General features: G+C 47.4%; 2 protein-coding genes across 9 annotated transcripts in view; one reads left to right on the top strand and one right to left on the bottom strand.

Moving 5' to 3' along the window:
• The window catches only part of ARSG (arylsulfatase G), a 120,348-nt gene that overhangs the window by 16,355 nt on the left and 86,240 nt on the right, over window positions 1-17,753 (top strand). The gene's annotated exons all lie outside the window — the stretch shown is intronic.
• On the bottom strand, window positions 354-17,580 carry SLC16A6 (solute carrier family 16 member 6). Of its 4 annotated transcripts, XM_067717671.1 has the most exons (7): window positions 17,195-17,384; window positions 16,208-16,437; window positions 10,262-10,500; window positions 7,740-7,883; window positions 6,768-6,896; window positions 3,711-4,526; window positions 354-2,562 (listed from the first exon to the last, which is right to left on the bottom strand). In XM_067717671.1, exons 2-7 carry the CDS (start codon window positions 16,381-16,383, stop codon window positions 2,312-2,314), a joined length of 1,755 nt encoding a protein of 584 aa, XP_067573772.1. In that variant the 5' UTR covers window positions 16,384-16,437; window positions 17,195-17,384; the 3' UTR covers window positions 354-2,311. The 4 variants fall into 4 exon arrangements, with proteins under 4 accessions (XP_067573772.1, XP_067573776.1, XP_067573773.1 ...); XM_067717675.1 differs by lacking the exons at window positions 16,208-16,437; window positions 17,195-17,384 and adding an exon at window positions 17,523-17,580; XM_067717672.1 differs by lacking the exon at window positions 16,208-16,437.

Below are 17,753 nucleotides of genomic sequence, written 5' to 3'. Positions count from 1 at the left end.
GCCACCAGGATATCATTTCATTCATTTATTTATTTTTTAATTTTTTGCCATGCTGTGTGGCATGTGGGATCTTAGTTCCCCAAACAGAGATCGAACCTGTGCCCCACTGCATTGGGAGTGTGGAGTCTTAACCATTGGACCACCAGGGAAGTCCCCATTCATTTATTTTTCATTTATGAAATAATGATGTTCAACTAACACGTCTTGGAAACGTTTATGTGTCTCCAGTGCAGTTAAAAGATTTTGCACAAAAGCTTTTAAAAAGGTTATTTGACATGAATCTTCCTTGAGTTTTTATAACTTTAACTGGATCCAACAATGAACGCCAAGGAGTCAATAAAAAACCGAATCACTTTCTTTAAATAAAAAAGCCATACATTTATTGCAAATCTAGAAGTACCAGAATGTCACAGAATACAGAACAAATCAGCAATCCTGTTTTCATTTTCTGCCAAATATTTAAAACCTTGATTACTGACATACTGAAACTGGCATACATTTTATTTTCCATGCAATTAACAGAATGGACGTCTTAAGCAGATCGCTCTGAAACCAGATATAAATATTAAGTTGTATTGAACATTCATAGTAAAAAAGGCTGTAAAGTGCTGAAGTCATGAAGTCTGCAAAAGTGCCACAAGCTCCAAGTCCTTCTCTGGTAGTGACAGAGATTTGCTACATCCAGCTTGTTCTAGGTGTGTCTGTTTTTGACAGACACGTTGTCATTTCCTCCCCAGCCCCTCCCCAAAGTTTTACAGATTGTCCTATTTCTATGGCTGATCAAACACTGTACAGAAACGTAGCAGGTGGTGATGAACTATGCCACTTTCATTTCAGTGCAGAGAAATATTCAAGCTTGTGTGTACCTGTAACCAAACTAGGCTTGTTATATTTTTTTTCCCCCTGAGTTGTCATAAATTAACAGTAAATGAATAAAGATGGAGCAGCGGTACTGACCATCACCTGTAGAGTGAGATTCAGGACATTATGAGTACGCAGCCAACCTGTTACCCTCATACTTGCCCTTTTACAGAAAAATGTGCACATGAGAAATACTATACATGTAATGTAACTCCAAAAAAAACCCAGTGACCCAGTTAACCCGATAACTCTGGTAACGTAGAGCAATCAGGGTTTATATGATATAACTCATGATGGTAAAATAAATGTCTCTGCTATCCCACGTGAAATACAGAAATGCTTCAACGGTGAGATTAAAAAAAAAAATCAGAAATGCTTCAACAATTCAATGAAATATAATTCTGATCAAAGAAGATCCTCAAGTATTCTTAGGTGATAAAACAAATCATTTAAAAAAGCTAAGGCGATTTGCTACTCATCATCATCCCCCCCCCCTTGAAATGACGCACGTTGTCGTTAATCAAACTGAAGAATCCTTAAACTTGGCCTTTTACGAGAGTCACTTTACAAGTTAAGAAGTATTCTTTGAGGCATGTAAAGGATTGCAGAAAGGGGGTAGAAATTCTGCTTATGTCTCAGATTTTCTTTCTTTTGATTACTTTATTCATTCTAGAATAACTTAATAATAAATAGCGGTTTAAATTAAAGACACTACAATCACATATTTCTGAATAATTAAAAGCAATAGGAAACACATTTTTGAATGCTGTGCTGTGTGTTCTGTATCGAAATGCTTCTGGTAGTGACTGGCCATAAAAAAGTGGTCATCTTCACATTTATGAAGTTCAAGTTACATTATTTTTAAAATTTCCGTTTACTAGCCAAATGTTTGGTCTCAAACTGTACTTCATTTCCATGAACTATGTGGAAAATTCAGAGGCCCTAATTTGTTAATGGAAACCTCAGTATTTTTCAAAGGGTTTTAAACAATTTGTTCATATTTCTGAAAATTAGAAATGTTTTAAATGATGTAAGCTTTTTTTTTTTTTTTGTAATGGCCAATTTCATTGCAGTGGCCTCGGCCAGATGTCCTTTTCCAAGATAGTAGTTTATCACATGTGAGAGCTCTTAAAACCACTTTGCCAATTCATGTCACTCTTAAAACCGGAATGCGACCCCGAGAGTCCTGTGCATCTTCGTATTGCTACTGAATACAGCCAGGTTGATGTACAGAAAGGGTGTTCGGTGGTTTTTGTTTTGGCTTAAAAAACAAGCGAAAAGGAAAACTTACAAGAAAAAAAAGAAGGATGTTGGTAGTGGTGTTCACGCATACATTCCCTTTAGAGTGTAGTCTGGAAAGCGGGTGGGTGGTCCACATCTCTGCTGCCCTGGGTCCCCTGTCCCCCACCCTCTCCAGCCCCCAGGGAGGCTGGTGTGAATGACAGGCGTATCACACGGGCTCCGTTTTCATAGGAGCTCTGTGCTCAGTCTTCCCCAGGTCCATTTCAAGAAAGTCTTCTGGGATGTCTTGTAAAGCTTTCCCACGGTGACTCTCGGCCTTCCCTTCCCCGGCTCGGGGACGGCGGCACAGCCCCCTTTTACAGGGTCTCACGAGGGCGAGGCACACAGCGGCCACAAGCATCCCAGCCGCGCAGGAGTAGAAGGCTCTGCTGTAGATCTTGCTCTGGTCCACCAGAAGCCCTGCGGGAGCGTCAGCACATTAGCCACAAAGACCCCCCCGCCAGGCTCCCCCAAACTCAGCCACTTCTCAGGCTCTTTGCCTTCCTTGTTTTGTCTGTTTTTTTTTTTGTTTTGTTTTTAAGAAAAAAGCATGTGGAAGGTAGGAGTCTTTTCTAGACGGGAGAGAAGATGTAGACAAACGTACAACCTACTTAGCACCTGAGAAAATTCTGTCACTCAGATGTTCTTTGTGGGCTGATCTAAAACTTGGGAACGGTGAGATGCCCACTCCTTTGGAAAGCTGACATCCTCTCCTAAGAGGAAAGAGCTCTTTTATTTTCACTCGAGTTCACTTCAGGTATCTTTTCACATGGGGTAAGATTTCTAATCACAATAACCTCAAGGACTTATTTCAGGGCTAACATGTAAAACAAAGCCATGTCCTTCCTACAGGGAAATATTCTGTAGTGATTAGTGAAGCGCTCTGCAGAGTGCTGTTCTAGGTTCAGTTCCCTAAAACCCCTCCCTAGAAGGGAAGCTGGCTTACAGAAGACCCTTAGTTCTGTTATCCCAAAAGTCAGAGGGTAATAAGGTCAGAAATCCAAGCGTTCCCCGCCCCCGCTGCGAGCATTTTTCAAGGTAGAAAAAGGTAGGAAAAGCCCGGGCAGCTTGGGCTGCAGACCCAGGTTCTAATCCTGACTTGGTCACTGATTTACCATTGGGCGGTACGCTGACATTCTCTGGCTTTCACTTTCCTCATATTTAAGTCAAGAGAGGTGGCTCGGGTAACCTCTATCCCGACACCTCTAAAATTCTCTGCAAGTATAAAAATCAATAGTTTTATTTTCCATTCGACTTGAATAGGAAGCTGGCACTATTAGTAAAAGGACAGTATACTACAGGTGGAATCTAAACTGTGACACAGATGAACTCATCTACGAAACAGACTCACAGACTTGTGGTTGCCAAGGGGGAGGGGGATGAGGGAGGGATGGAGTGGGAGTTTGGGGTTAGCAGGTGCAAACTGTTAGATACAGGGTGAATAACAACAAGCTGCTACTGTAGAGCACAGGGAACTGTATTCAATATCCTGGGATAGACCGTCGTGGAAAAGTAAAATATTGTAAAAGGATAGCAGACAAGGGTTTTACTTTGTGTATTTAACTTACCTGCAAGTGGCGGTCCAGCCAGTCCCGCGATGCTCTGGAAGAAGACATAGACGCCAGCCGCTGAAGACATCTTCTCGATTCCCACGACGTCGTCCTCAGCGAGCAGCGGGATGTGGGTCCCCGCCACCGTCCCAACCATAATCCCGGAAAATACACTACAGGACATGAGACCCCAGAATTCAGTGGCAAAAGTAAAGGCAAACAGGGACACGGTCAGTAAGACGACACAGATGAGCTCGATGTAGATCTTGCGGATGGGCTCTCTGTTCAGGACCAGCCCAGCCCCGATCCTCCCGAACACTTCTGCGATCGCCATCGCTGATAATAAGAAAGCAGCGCGGTCCCGGTCCAGGCCCAGACTGAGGCCCAAGGGAATGATGTACAAGGACGGGGCGAAGAACCCCAGGGTGACGAAGAGACCAAAAAACGCGTAGCAGATAAAACTCTTCTCTTTCAAAACGGAGAAGTCCAGCAGCGGGGCCCTCTGGCAGCCGGGCCTGGGGCCGGGCTGGCCCAGGGTCTGCTGCAGGTCGGCCTCGGGCTCGAGCTCTACGGTCGTGTGACCAGGCACGTTTTTAGGTGAGGTAGGTAGTTCTACTCCTGAGTCAATGGAATCTATCGAGGTGCGGGTTTTCTCGTTCTCAAGCATGTATTGCACTTCTTTCCGATTTTCGTGGGCGGTGGTTTTGGGGGTCCCGGGTCCTTTGATGATGATAGGTCTGAGCAGCGCCCCGCAGACCACGAGGTTGAGCTGCAGGAGACCCACGAAGAGGAGGCTGTACCTCCAGCCGATGGTCTCCTTCAGGGCCGTGATGGCTTGGGTGGGCAGGAGCAAAGGAGAAAGAAAAGCCAAGGTCAGAAACGAACTCAAGACCGGGGGCGGGGGTGGGGGGAAGCGAGAAGAAACGCAGACCGGGAAACGGGTAAACAAAAGTTACTTGGCCGTGGGAATGCAGTCGACACGCACTACCCTTTCTTCTAGGTTTTGGGGGCTTTTAGGACCCGAGAAGGAGGAAGGTGCGTAAGGATGAGCAGAGAGACACATTTTCAGCCCAGGCCTCTGAGAGAGCTCTGGTGGGTGCCTTCCGCCAGGCAGAGACTCGAGATGAACCAAGTCCGTGACCCACATCAAGGTTCGGCAGACAGCCGTCTGCGGGCCAAATCCAGCCTGTTACTGGATGATAAACCTTGACTAGAACACAGCCGAGATCATTCTTTAATGTCGTCTACGGCTGCTTCTGTGCTGTCACCACAGAGAGGAGTGGATCCCACAAGGACTTGCCCGTGACGCCTGAAATATTTCCCCTCCGGCCTCTTCAAGACAGAATTTCCACCCTCTGAGCTAGATGGTTCTCCATCCACTCCTTCAACCCTCAGTAGTAACAGATGAAGGAGAGGATAAACGAAGAATCTAAAAGCTCAGAGGCTTATCCTGGAATTAAGACACTTACTGTATGGATACAGTACGGTCCTGTGCAGTATTGCTGCAGTTCTCTGCTTGCTTTGTGGAACGTTCTACCTTCCTGCCGGCCCAGAGGCAGCCTGGAGGGCGGACTGGGCCCTGGCTGGGGTCCTCTGGGGGTTGGGCGGTGTCAGGCCAAAGGGGGCTTCAGGACCCATAGTGAGAAGAGGATAATGCGGGCCCCACGAGACCTTCAGGAATTTTCATCATCATCCCACAAAGGTGAAATGATGTTCATTAGAATTTCATTTCACTAGATTCTCATTCTCTGAGAGCTGACAGTCAGGTATAAGAGACATGGTAAGTTGGTTCCTGAGAAAGAAGATCAGCTTAGCAAGACAGCCCCGAATTCCGGGGCACGGGGTCTCCATTTACTGTCGTAGCATGCTTTGCTCACACCTCTTCTCCCCCTGTTAATATGGGAAACTCAGAATTGCAAAATCTTTCAGGCTTGGGTATTTCAAAGTGCTTTACCCTCCTCTGGCAATGATCGGTCTGCTCTTCTTTGCTCCAACTCACATTCCTTGAGTGCCTGCCTACCAGGTGCCAGGGATGTGCTAGGGAACAAAGCCAACCAAGATGCAGTTTCTACCTTCAGGGCATTCACAGGCCACTGATTCTCCCCTCAGTGTTTTGTTCTGAAAAATTTCAAACGGACAGAAAAGTGCGAAGAATGATACCTATCTGCCTGCCCGCACTTCAGCGAATTTCAACAGTTAACATTCTTCTCTGTCTGCCTATTTATAGGCAAGCATACATTAATTTTTCTGAACTATCTGAAAAGCTTCAGACATGACACGTCACCCCTAAATACTACTACGTGTATCTCCTTTGGACAAATCCGCCGCGATCCACGGACACATTCACCAAGAAATGGCAGAGTAAGAGGTTAATCTAAGTCTCTAAGGTGATTTGTCTGCCACTGGCTAGTGAAATTCACAGGTTCTCGTTAAGATAGGGAAATAAACCAGGGATAAAAATCTCCCTGTGAGGGCTTCCCTGGTGGCGCAGTGGTTGGGGGTCCACCTGCCGATGCAGGGGACGCGGGTTCGTGCCCCGGTCCAAGAAGATCCCACGTGCCACGGGGCGGCTGGGCCCGTGAGCCATGGCCACTGAGCCTGTGCTCCGCAACGGGAGAGGCCACAACAGTGAGAGGCCTGCATACCGCAAAAAAAAAAAAAAAAAAAACTCCCTGTGAGATTATCCACACACCATTCACGAAAGGGACTTTACTAGCACAGTTTAAATCCGCATTGAATATGGCTCTTTTGACCAAGGAGAGAAATAGAATAATAGGAACAATCTGAAATCATTAAATCATCTATTTTGGAATGGCTGTTTCAAGCCTTACCACTGAATATGTGCCATTGTATATTCCTATTTATGTAAACTTGGACCAGTATGAAAATGTTTGAATTCCTAAAATCGGGGTTAGGGAAGACAGATCCTGAAACTGTGCTGGAGAAGAGAAGACAATTAACCTTTCCTTCTGCACGCAGTCGAAGCTGTCAGTCTATTAACTGACGGTTGGCAAGAGCCAGTGTAGCAAGAAGAGCTAGTTCACGTGAACACGTAGACTGTAGTCGTCCACTTACCTGGTGCAAAAGCAAACATAGCGAAACATTCTCCTGTAGAAGCAACAGCCGTGACCACAGAGCGTCTTCTGTCAAAGTACTGTGACAGAATGGTGACCGTTGGGAGGAAGCTAAAGCAGTATCCCAGACCTGTGATGGGAAAGTCAAAAACGATAGAAAGGACCACATCCTCACTGATGCCAGAAGAATGCACTCAAAGATCTGGGGTTTTTGTGCTCATATTTAAAATGATAAGTTCTGGGAGCCCAGAAATTCATTCTGGAAAATAGTGCTGTAGCAAAAAAAAAAAACAAAACAGGTTTCGTCAGAGGTCTGGAGAAACTGCAAGAGCTGTTTTGGAAAGCTAGGAGTTAAAAAAACAAACCTGTTCTCTGGTATTTTTCCGTACTTTTCTGCAATGTTTTTCCCCCCAATTTATATAATCCACAGTGGACAGAACTCTTATCGAATATAGTTTTTATTTAAGACTTCTATTTGGAAATAAATGAGTTTTGGTATGTGTAGAAACATATGAAAAGATTTAAAGTGTTTTGAAAGGGAAAAATTTTTCTCAGACCCCGAAGAATAAGTCCGGCACAGACCCTCCCCTACAGCTCAGGGTCCTCACAGCCTGACTTGGGAAATCTCAGCTAAAGAAACGCAAACCTTGCTTTGTGAAAATGATGTCTTTGGGCTGCAAACTATCACAAAAGAGAAGTTCTCTTTCTCATTGGTAAATATTAAAAAAAAAAAAAAATCAGACAAAAAGTCTTGGGCATTGATTGAGGAGAGGTTCCCAGGGGAACACCCTGGAGCCCATACAGACCAGTTCAAAACCACTGATCTGGGACATTATTAATTTTAAAGAAAAGAGAGAAAGGGAGAAAGAAACACACTTTGGATTTGATTCCCTAACCCCCCCCCCCCCCGGCCCCCGCATTGTTCTAGAAGCTAAGTCTCTGGAGAATGAGAGAGCCCAGGAGAAGCACTTACCAGAGATGATGCCGATGGCAATGTACATGTGGTAGACCTTCTGTGAGAAGGAGGCGATCACCATGCCCACGCTGACCAGCAGCCCCCCGACCATCACCACCAGACGGTGTCCAAACCCAATGCTCAGGACGGTGGACACAGGAGCTGCAGCAAGAGCAAAACAGGGTCTCAGCTCCCAGAGGCGAAAAAGCCTTAGCCTCCCTAGGACTCCTTCTTTTAAAAATGTGTTTAGCATCTTTATGGGAGTTTAACTGCTTTACAATGGCGCGTTAGTTTCTGCTGTATAACAGAGTGAATCAGCTCTGCATATATACCCTAAGATTCCGTCTTGTTTAATTTTACATTTTCTAACGTTTAGTGAAGTGTAGTTGGTTTACCACGTTGTGTTAGTTTCAGGTGTATGGCCGAGTGGTTCAGTGATACGTACATGTATATACACTCGTGTTTTAAAACTATTATTTTCCCGGATGGTTTATCCCAGGATGTAGAATGCAGTTCCCTGTGCTACACAGTGGGGCCTTGGTGTTTCTCCATCCCGTATACACTCACTGACACCTGCTCACCCCATCCACCCACCCCATCCCTCTCCCTCCTCCTCCCCCTCGGGAACCGCACATCTGTTCTCTGTGTCTCTGTGTTCTCTGTGAGTCTGTGGTAAGATTCCATCTTTGAAGCCTTTAACATGGAGGTGATGATGTAAGATAAGTATGCATTTTGTGCAATGGTTCCTTAAGTCAGTTCAGGACTTATTTTACTATTTGCACAAGCTGGACAATATATTTTGGGGGCTCCTTGAAGAGAAATCAAGAGTCATAGTATAAAACATATCTTTTGTCTCCGATGAAAGATTTTGACTCACCAGGAGCCCCTATAAGATTGGATATGCATTAAATTTGTTATTCTGTAATAAAAATGGACTTTTCCTGTGATTGGACGAGGCACTTTTTTTTTTTTTTTTTTCTATACTCACTGCTTTGGATTCTTTTTTAAAAGGCTCCGGTTAGGGTCAAATTCCAGCTCAGTTCCATTTGACTTTTTTGCAAATGATATGAAAGTGTGGTGAATTCTGTTACGCATACCAAAAGGAGGCTAGCTATGGGATAGACAGTTCAGAGTGGCTGATGAATTACAGTTGGCGTAGCTTCTGTGCTCTGTATCCTCCGGGACATTTAAATCTGGAAGATGAGCTTCCTAGTCAGATGCTACTTAGGCTCCCACTGATACCGCCTTGAGTACAATGAGATAAGGGAACCCTCCAGAGTTGGGGGGAGGAAGAACAACATCGTACATGCTGGATAGAAAGAGCTAAAAAAGGAGTAAGTTTTGTTGGGGTTGGTGCATACCTATCTCTTATGTGAGTTGAATGTAAACTAATATATTAATATAGCAAATAATGAAATCACTAGGATCATTTTTAGGCAGTGTGTAGACTCAAGGCATTAATGACTGGAATAACAGCATGAAGAACAATTATCTTCTGGTATAATAGTATTAGCTGGAAATTTCTTGTTGACTATATTATCTTTGGTTAGAAAACGGCTAAAAGTTCAGCTTTGGGATTTTCGTTTTATTTTGGTTACCAAATGTAAAATTTTGGTTCTAATTCATGTAAGTTATCTTTCCAAGAAAGTAAACATCCTGCCAATTAAGAAATTAAGTATCTTAATACTCAGACCGGAACTAGAAGTACTTCCGTGAACCGTGTAGGAGAGGGTATCAGGGCTAACGGGAGAGATTCTGACTTTACTCGGTAGCGAAGAACAGTGGAGCTACCTTTGTGAGACAGTATAGGGCTGAAAACTAAGTGCCTTTAACGACAGGCTTAGAAAACTTCAGAGGCAATGGTTCCGTGACAGGATATTAGGGTAAAGTTAGGGAAGCTGAAGTTCAGCCCCGTTAACTGTCCGCGGTAAGTTCAACGGCCTTGCTTTCTCAGACGACCCTGGCGCGGCCCCTGACAGATGGATGAACAGTCATGAGACCTCAGAGATGTGCTGAATTAGGTCTGAATGGGACCAAGTGAAAATCAGTATGTTAAGAATTATACTACAGTCCCATTCATCTGATGCTGTTGGATCTGGGAGCTGGGCAGACGGATTAGCCAGTGAAGTCCTTTAGGGAAACAGGTGTTTGGAATTCAGAATATCCTCTCTGGGCAATATGGGTAGTTTTCCCATACACCCTTTTACACCTTCCATCTTTCTCCTTCATGTAGTCGCATTTTCATGTTCCCAACCTGTTTCCTCAGCATGTTTTTACGAGACCAGGACCCAGGATGCCAAGAACTTTTAATGCTTCTTTAGGAAATGACCACATTCCCATTGAACCGGGGTTTGCTATTGTCCTCAAAATAATCTGCAGTATCCTAAGAGAGTGCATACAGTAGGCGTTTAATACGTGTGCATTAAATGAAGGCAGTCAAGTCTGGCAAGTAGGCTTTTTCCTTCAGCGCCTCTTACATAATTAGGCAGACTGAAAGAGGCATATGCTTATATAGCGCTTAAGCTGGAAGATGTACTAACCTGTAAATGTTAAGACAAACACACAAATGGATATTATCCATGAGATCCTGCTATTGGATTCATCAAAACTGTCCATTAAGTCATTGAAGAAGACACCAAATGACTTGATGATGCCATAGGTGAAGACTTCAACGAAGAAAAAAGAAACAGCTACCACCCAGCCCCATCCTCCATCAGGCACTTGAGTATAAACATTGGCTCTGGAACAAAGCTGTGATTTCTTTTGGGTCATTCTTAATCTAAAAGAAAAAGTTAAAAAAAAAAAAATTAGACCAGCAATGGCATGAGGGTGGATGATTCTAACGCTCGACAGATAAGAACTACTCACTACATTTCTTAGGTTGATGAATATTTAAATCATGTGCAGTTAGTGTGAAGTCTTTGAATAATAGTATCTATCTATCTATACATCTATGTCATCTTTTATCTGTCATCTTATCACATTTATATCTATCGTTATCTGTCTCTGTCATCTATCATCTATCCGTCTTATCTATCTAATGAACCAACTATGTTTGTATTGTATATGGAGCTGCGAAAGATTTTGAGAAGGCAGACTTCCAAGCTATGGCAGTTAAATGAAAAAACTAACCAAAAAAAACATAAAGAGCCTGGGCAGAATATTTAGAGGCACTTTGGAGGACAAAGAATGGCCACCAGACCAAGGATCAGTGCAGACCTTGAACCTGAAGACAAGTTAGGTAAAGGAAGACTGAATTGACTGTAAGGAATGTGGATCAGAAATGAAGCCTCGGCAAAGAGAGGCTCAGAGGCCACCTTGCAGGGGCAGCTAAGTGCTGGAGAAATCCTGCATCTCTGCTTGGTGCCCCTGGTCATTCAGACCATCCTACCTCCTACTCAGCAACATTCTGATTATGGTCTGGGGTCCCATATGGCTGTACCTATGTGAACGGAATGTGACTGCAAATTAAAATTTGGGGATTCTGTCTTCTTGGTGTTGGTTTAGCATGAATGAGTTCCTCAAAGTCGGTCGCCACGTGGTGTATGAGAAATGGAATTTTTCCACACAGGACCAGTACTCTAGGATATAGTGACCAAATAAGGCACTACCAATTTGTGGGGTCTGGACAGCCAGGGAACTTAAACCAAGTTACTCCTGACCTTGCTATGCTTTTCCATTCAGGTTGCAACCAACATCAGAACATCAGATCCCTGTGCCGTATCACCACTAAGGGGAAACTATATTTAATACTGGAGGCAGGGTCGTTTAAGTCTTCCGCGGCAGGCTCGAGCACATAAAACGCAGACATTTTCAAAACCTCTGCAATTACATACACTTTGAAACAGTCATGTGTGTTTTTAACCCAACTAAAAATTAATACCTATAAATAACAAATGAGTCTGTGGTCTCTGCGCTCTTAATGGCAACGCACCTTGAGTTTAAGAATTCTCTATAACTATGCAGTCGTAGCCAGGTGAATTTTCAGGATGCGTGGATGGCCTAGCCGCGAGTTGTCACGTTCACATACGAAGGCAGGTTTTATTGAAAATGGAGCGCAATTGAGAAATAACAGGACAAAACCTCATCTAGACAGTAGACTTCCCAGTTTCTGCTACGGGAATCCAGTATTCGGAATTTGCTCTGAGCACCTTACAAAGCAGCAAATCTGACCTAATTTCATATTGTTCAGCCTATTGATAGCATGGTAGCCTAGTACTCTGAAAGGACTATATACTCACTTATTACTCTCTTACTGTTGGCTATTTGGTTGCATAAATAGGGCATAAGATGCTTTAAGACGCTGTGCTCCCTGCAGCAAAGGCCTCTGCATTTTGGTGTGTGTCAGTGTGGCATGCCTGAGAGCTGAGGGCAAAGGTGGGAAGAGCACTTAAGTGGCTCTGGGTGTAGGGTAACAATTACAGACCAGTTTGTCATTCATGTTCCCAACACGGAAAGCAGCTGATTTAACATGGGAACCCCGAGCCCTCCAGCAGCTGAGGTTTTCCCAAGTCCCCTCCTCCGTTAAGACTTTCAAAGTCTGCTCCCAAGATGAGGCACCTGGGGCAGAGGAGCTGACAACGGTAGTGGGCTTAAGATTGAGAAGGAAAAAAAAAAAAGTACATGCCAGTGTTGGCTTTGGAACCGTGTTCAGCCCTAGGGAGCGGGGTAGGAGGGAAGGAGGGGCAGTGCGGGGGGGAGTCCACAGCTCAGGTCCCCCTCCCATCTCGCCCCCCCTACTGGGCCACTCCTTTGAGCTTCGCCTTGGAAGCCCAAGACTCCTTTACTGGTCTCTCAACTGTCTGGTACGATTAATCTTTCTGAAATGCCTCATCGTCATGACATTTTTCTGCTCGGACTTTTTCAGTGGCTTTCCTCTTTCTGAAGGACAAAATCCACGAGATCAGCTTGACTTTCAAAGTTCTTCCTAATTGGAAGCCCCTGCCCCCCACGGATCTCAGCAGCCTTAGTTCTTCCTGTTCTGTTGCTTGACTCGCCAGCCACCTTGCCTGCGGCGCGCCCCTTCCCCAGGCTGGAGGCCCCCCACCGCTGGCGCCGCAAGGGCCCGCTTCATCACATCCTCCTGCTGCATAAGGCTTCCTCTGATCCACTCGACCTAAGGAGCTCTCTTCACGGGACAGGCACCCTTTAATAATGGGCTGCTGTCTACTTGTACGCATTTATCTTATTTGCTCAGTTAAACTGTAAGCTCACGGAAAACAAATCTGGGCCTATTTCTCTTTGCATCCCTTCCCCACCCCCACCCCCCCCCCAGGTACCTTGCACACAGCTTTAATTAATTCTTTCCAACAAAGTAACTGCTGGGTGCCAGGGCCTATGCTAGGGGCGACAGTGACAATACAGAGATGGCCTCTGCCTCCCTGGATGAAATTGTTTGTTGATGATAATGATAAGGAACCTTAAGACTGAAATCCCATCACATTTTAAAACCATTCAGCCATGTCCTCCCGGAGCTCAGAACATTTCTGACAAGCAGTGGCGACTAAGTCCAAGGCCAGGTCGGCACGAAGGGTGCCCATAAGACCTTAGCATTTTAAGAGAGGGCTCGGGGCCAACTTGAATAAAAACACATTGGGTAAAATTGATAAAGGCCCCAGAGAGACAGACAGAAGCCCTCTCTAGCCTAAAAGCACTGCAGGACCAAGGCGCAGAACCTTTTGGTTGGGTTGCATTTCAGAGGGTCAAGACTAGACTGCAGTTTTTGTAGGAACACGAGGTTACCTACTATGGGAAGGCTCTGGGCGAGGCCAGCGCTTCAGTTCTGGTGATGGGTGCCCATCTCTCTCTTTCTTTGCCTGTTGCCGTCGGTGGTTTAAATGTGCAAGATGGGTGGGGCTGGAGGCCCCGGGGTGGGTGGAGTTAGAATTACAGAATGTTACAACCAAAATGGGATTTGGAGCCCATCTGGGTCCATCTCCTCTTTGTAAAATCCCACTCATTTTGCAAAATGGGGAAGCCGACCCCCAGAGAGGGGAAGGGACTGGACCGAAATGGTCCAGCATCTGATCTCCTGTCTCCCCGGGGCCCCGCTGTATCAGGATGCAGAACAGCATTCTGAAGGCCAGGGAGGGGGCGTTTCCTATAGAGGTTGTGAGGACTCTTTCACCGTGTCACTGTGTGACCTGGAGAAAGTCACTGCACCTCTCTGGGCCAGAGTGCCTCACTCGTCAAATGAAGAGGCTGGCTTTGGGAACCCTTAAAGCTCCCCCAGCTTTGGCAGCTGACACTTCTGTTATTCAGCACTGAGTTCTCAACCACCTGATTGCTCAGGTGAAACCTAGTGGCCCAAGGAGACCTGGGAGCTGGGAGGAAAGTGCAGGTGCCAGACGGTTCTTACAGACGCGGCTGTAACGGAGCCGGACGCTGGCTGGAGCTGATCTAGGACAGCCGGCTCGAAGGTGGCAGCTGTCTGACTGCTTTCCTTCTGTTCACTCTCTGAGCTCCTTCTGGGTGTTCAACTCCTTTGTTTCTTTAAACTTTACATCTGGGCTACTCCCCTGAAGCTAGATCCAAATATAACTCTCACCTGCATTCTTAGGTTTGGGGAGGACAGCTTTTTTATTGTTTTCCTGGGATCATCATAAAAGAAAGATGACACCCCAGAACCCACTGATACTCCCAAGTTTACGCCTTCATCATCCTAAAGCAGCCTATGCCCTGGTATATTGAGCTTTGAAGATCACAGTACAGAATGATAATAGAATAACCTGGTTTCTGTAACATACGGTTGAGGACGCCTTGCACACAGGGCAGTCGGCAGCTCTTTCCAGACCCAGTGCCTGGCCATGTGCCTGGCACACAGTATGTGCTCAATAAAAGTTCACTAAACAAAGCATGCGTCTTGGGGCACTCCCGAAGCAATGCACCGCTCTAGCCCCCTGAAGCCCAGTCATCAAGTGAGGAAGTCCCTGCTTGCAAAATCAGTCCTTCCCCTGGACTCTTTCCTTCCTACCATCCCCTCAGCAGGACGACTGGCTTAACAAACGGGTTGGCCTCTACAAATGAAAGAGAGAAAGGCCTGTGGCTTCAAAGGCTCTAAGAATTCCAGAACATGGAAATAATGTTTTGGTTTTACGGGCATGTGAATTTCCCTGACGGGATGGGATGGGATATTCGTTTACTGTGGGGGGGATAGAGCCGAGCGAGGAGCAACCCCACGGCCTTGGGAGAATCACCTTGCTGCTTGATTTTCACTGTCAAGAGGTGAACAAGGGAGTTGAACTAGACGGAGGTGATCTCAGATCTCTTCCTGCCCTAAAAATCTACGTTTCTCTGATAGCCTTTGACCCCCACTTGCTCCAAGTTACCCTTTCATCTTTCTCAATTCATTTTTGAGTCCTTTGACGCAAGGTCCACAGGTCTGTCTCTGTGAGGCCCTTGTGCGTTATTTGTTGAATTTCTGTTTACCATTAACTGGCCTCACGTTCATGGGGAAATGACTTTGTTCCTAAGTTTCATCCTCTAAAAGCAGGGGTGAGACACAGAGGTCTGGAGGGTAAAATGCTACGATTCTGAACAGGGGTTCCTGGCAGCCATGTCGCCTTCCTCCAAATGTTCTCCCAAAGGAAGCAGAACGGACAAAATGCACTGGGTGGTTTGGAGTAACTTCCTATGAGCATTTGGTTGTCTAATCTTAAATAAACGAGAATTCTGCCAAGGCTTGGAAATCTGCTGTAGCTGGGACTCTCAACTGCGATTTGATTTCTTGAGAAAAGCTGTCCCCTGGAGGCATGAAGAATGCAAAATATTGGACTATGATAGACCGTCAGGGTGCCAGTCCAGGGTCAGATCAGAGCAAAGTTCAAAATGCAGCCTCTGGATGGGCAGCGGTGGCAGCTGCTGGTGTGGCTGGTGTGAACAAAGCCTCAGCGAGCCACTGCCAATCTCCATGCTTCTTAAAGGCGTCGCCTGGAGAACCGCTTTTGACAAGTTGTTTCCAGCCCTAGTTGTCAAAACCAGTCTGTATCTAGGTGAAGCTCACTTCAATTCTCTATTTTAAAAAAAAACAACAAAACCCCCAAACCTAACCTGGACGGCAGCCTCAGCTGCTCTGAATCCCTGGGGAGCACCGATTCACCCCCTTTTACAAGATCGTGATGTAGAAACCTATCCCCTAATTTAAGTGTCGTCCTCAGGAGTTCCACCGAGGAAAGTCCTTTTTGGGAAACCACAGAAGGAGAACTCAGGGTTGCTGGTTCTCATAGAGAAGGAGCTTTTCCACTCGGCTGCACCGCTTATTTACATGCTGGAACTGTCTTGGACACTTAATGATGAGAAGAGGTATTTCTGTATCCACCAGGCAGGCAGGACGTATTATTGATCGCCCCCCCCCCATGACAGGGACTGGTGCTTGGACATGGGGAGATGCATCACTCAGAGATCTCTGCATAGCACTTGGGGCTGTTTTTGCAAACAAGACCCTCCACCCAATCCACTTAGTATGATTTGCAAAATAGTAAGATTACCGAGAAATCCCATTCCCAGGGTAGAAACCGTCTCCTTTGAGAAAGAGCTGACACGGTGTGTCTATAACTGCAAACAAAACCAGCTTCCAGGATGACAAGGTGTCATTGCTTGCTCTTCCCCGGTTGGCTCCGGGGAGCTTTTCTCTAAGACTGACGCCCCCCGTGTTTGGTGACATGTTACATGCCACCTAAAAAACTTCTATCATCTGTCTGTGGGAGAGTGTGGCGGTCTGGGTTAAAAAAGAAAAAAAAAAAAAGAAGCAGAAGGAAATAACCCATTTCCTCTGCAAAACCATCCTCCCTGGCTACAGCGCCGCTCAGCTACCCGGGCGCTTTCCCGTGGTTGGCAGCCCTGGGAACCTTGGAAGTTGAGCGGGACCAGCCGTCAGCCGCTGACAGCCCTGACGGTCAAGGTGGACGAGCTGCTCTCGGCGGGGACATGCCTGCCTCCCCGTCGGCCGCCCCGGGTGCGTGTGTCAGGCGGGGGGAGGCCGGGAACCCCGCTTTCCCTGGCGCTGTCTGCGGGGCCGCCCTGCGCGCGCGCGAGCCTGGGGACGGTACCTCTGACATTTCGCTCCTGTGACGCGCGGGCAACTTCATGCGGAAAATCCGTGCAGGGAGCTCAGCGCGGCGCCCCCCTCGCCCGACAGCCTGGGGGCCCTCGCCTGGGCCGGGGGGCACCCAAAGGCCAAACCTGCCTTTAGGTGTTTTCCGGACACCGACTGTACCCCGGCCACCGACAGGCAACTCTCGGCTGCCCGCAATAGTGAGAGCGCGCCATCCCGGGGGCCCCGGGCATTCCCAACTGTCAGAGAAGATTTGGGGGAATAACCTCTCCAAAATGTTAAGCAGTTAAGTGGTTTCCTCTTCCTCCCTCCAGCCTCCCCCACCACCAGCCCCCCAAAGCTCCCAACATAGCTTAAGAAAAAACCCACCCACACCCCACCATCAAACTTTTAAACATGTAAAATGATAAAACCAACTCACCAAGTTAGAAGGGAAGAGAATAAACCCCAAAAGGCTCCCAATAAGGCGGAGGCCAGGCCGCCCCCTCCTTATAAGCCGCTCGGGAACACGAGAGAGGATTAACCCCTTAGGGCGTGGGCCCGAGCCTAGGGCAAGTTGGCTCCGGCGGGCGAGCCCCGGGCGCCCGCCCCGCCGCGCCCGGCTCCGGCCCCCCGCCCGCTCCCGCGCCTCGGGCCCCCGCGCCGCGCCCCCCGCCCCCCTCCCCGCCGCCCGCGCCGCGCCGCGCCGAGCCGTGCGTGCCGCCGCCCGCGACCCGGCCGCGCGTCGCTGCCTATCGCTTATCCTATACCGGCTGCAGCCGGTCTCCGCCGGCCTCGGGGGCGCGCCGCCGACCATGTGCTGCGAGCGCGGAGCGCCGCCAAGGAGGGGGCCGGCCCGGCGTGCGCGCGCCGGCCCACGTGGACGAGGCCGTGCCGGGCCCGCGCCCGCCCAGGGCCGGGGCCGTGGGTCACGGAAGGTAACGGCCTCGCCGTGCCAGACCCCAGACCGGCCGTGGGGTCCCGCGGGGCCGCCCCCCACC

The sequence above is a fragment of the Pseudorca crassidens genome, chromosome 19 (genome assembly GCF_039906515.1).
Source record: "Pseudorca crassidens isolate mPseCra1 chromosome 19, mPseCra1.hap1, whole genome shotgun sequence".
In the NCBI taxonomy this organism is placed as follows: Eukaryota; Metazoa; Chordata; class Mammalia; order Artiodactyla; family Delphinidae; genus Pseudorca; species Pseudorca crassidens.
The sequence above is the reverse complement of the archived record's forward strand: the minus strand, read 5'-3'. Positions and strand labels throughout refer to the sequence as shown.

Bases quoted from the DNA above. Each gene is read 5' to 3' on its own strand.
- SLC16A6 (XM_067717671.1), bottom strand. From the start codon at position 16,383: ATGTCACCAAACACGGGGGGCGTCAGTCTTAGAGAAAAGCTCCCCGGA. The intron at 6,897-7,739 runs GTAAGTGCTTCT...TTCCCATCACAG, and splicing joins TGCCATCGGCATCATCTCTG to GTCTGGGATACTGCTTTAGC. The intron at 2,563-3,710 runs GTAAGTTAAATA...ACGCTCCCGCAG, and splicing joins GGCTGGACCGCCACTTGCAG to GGCTTCTGGTGGACCAGAGC.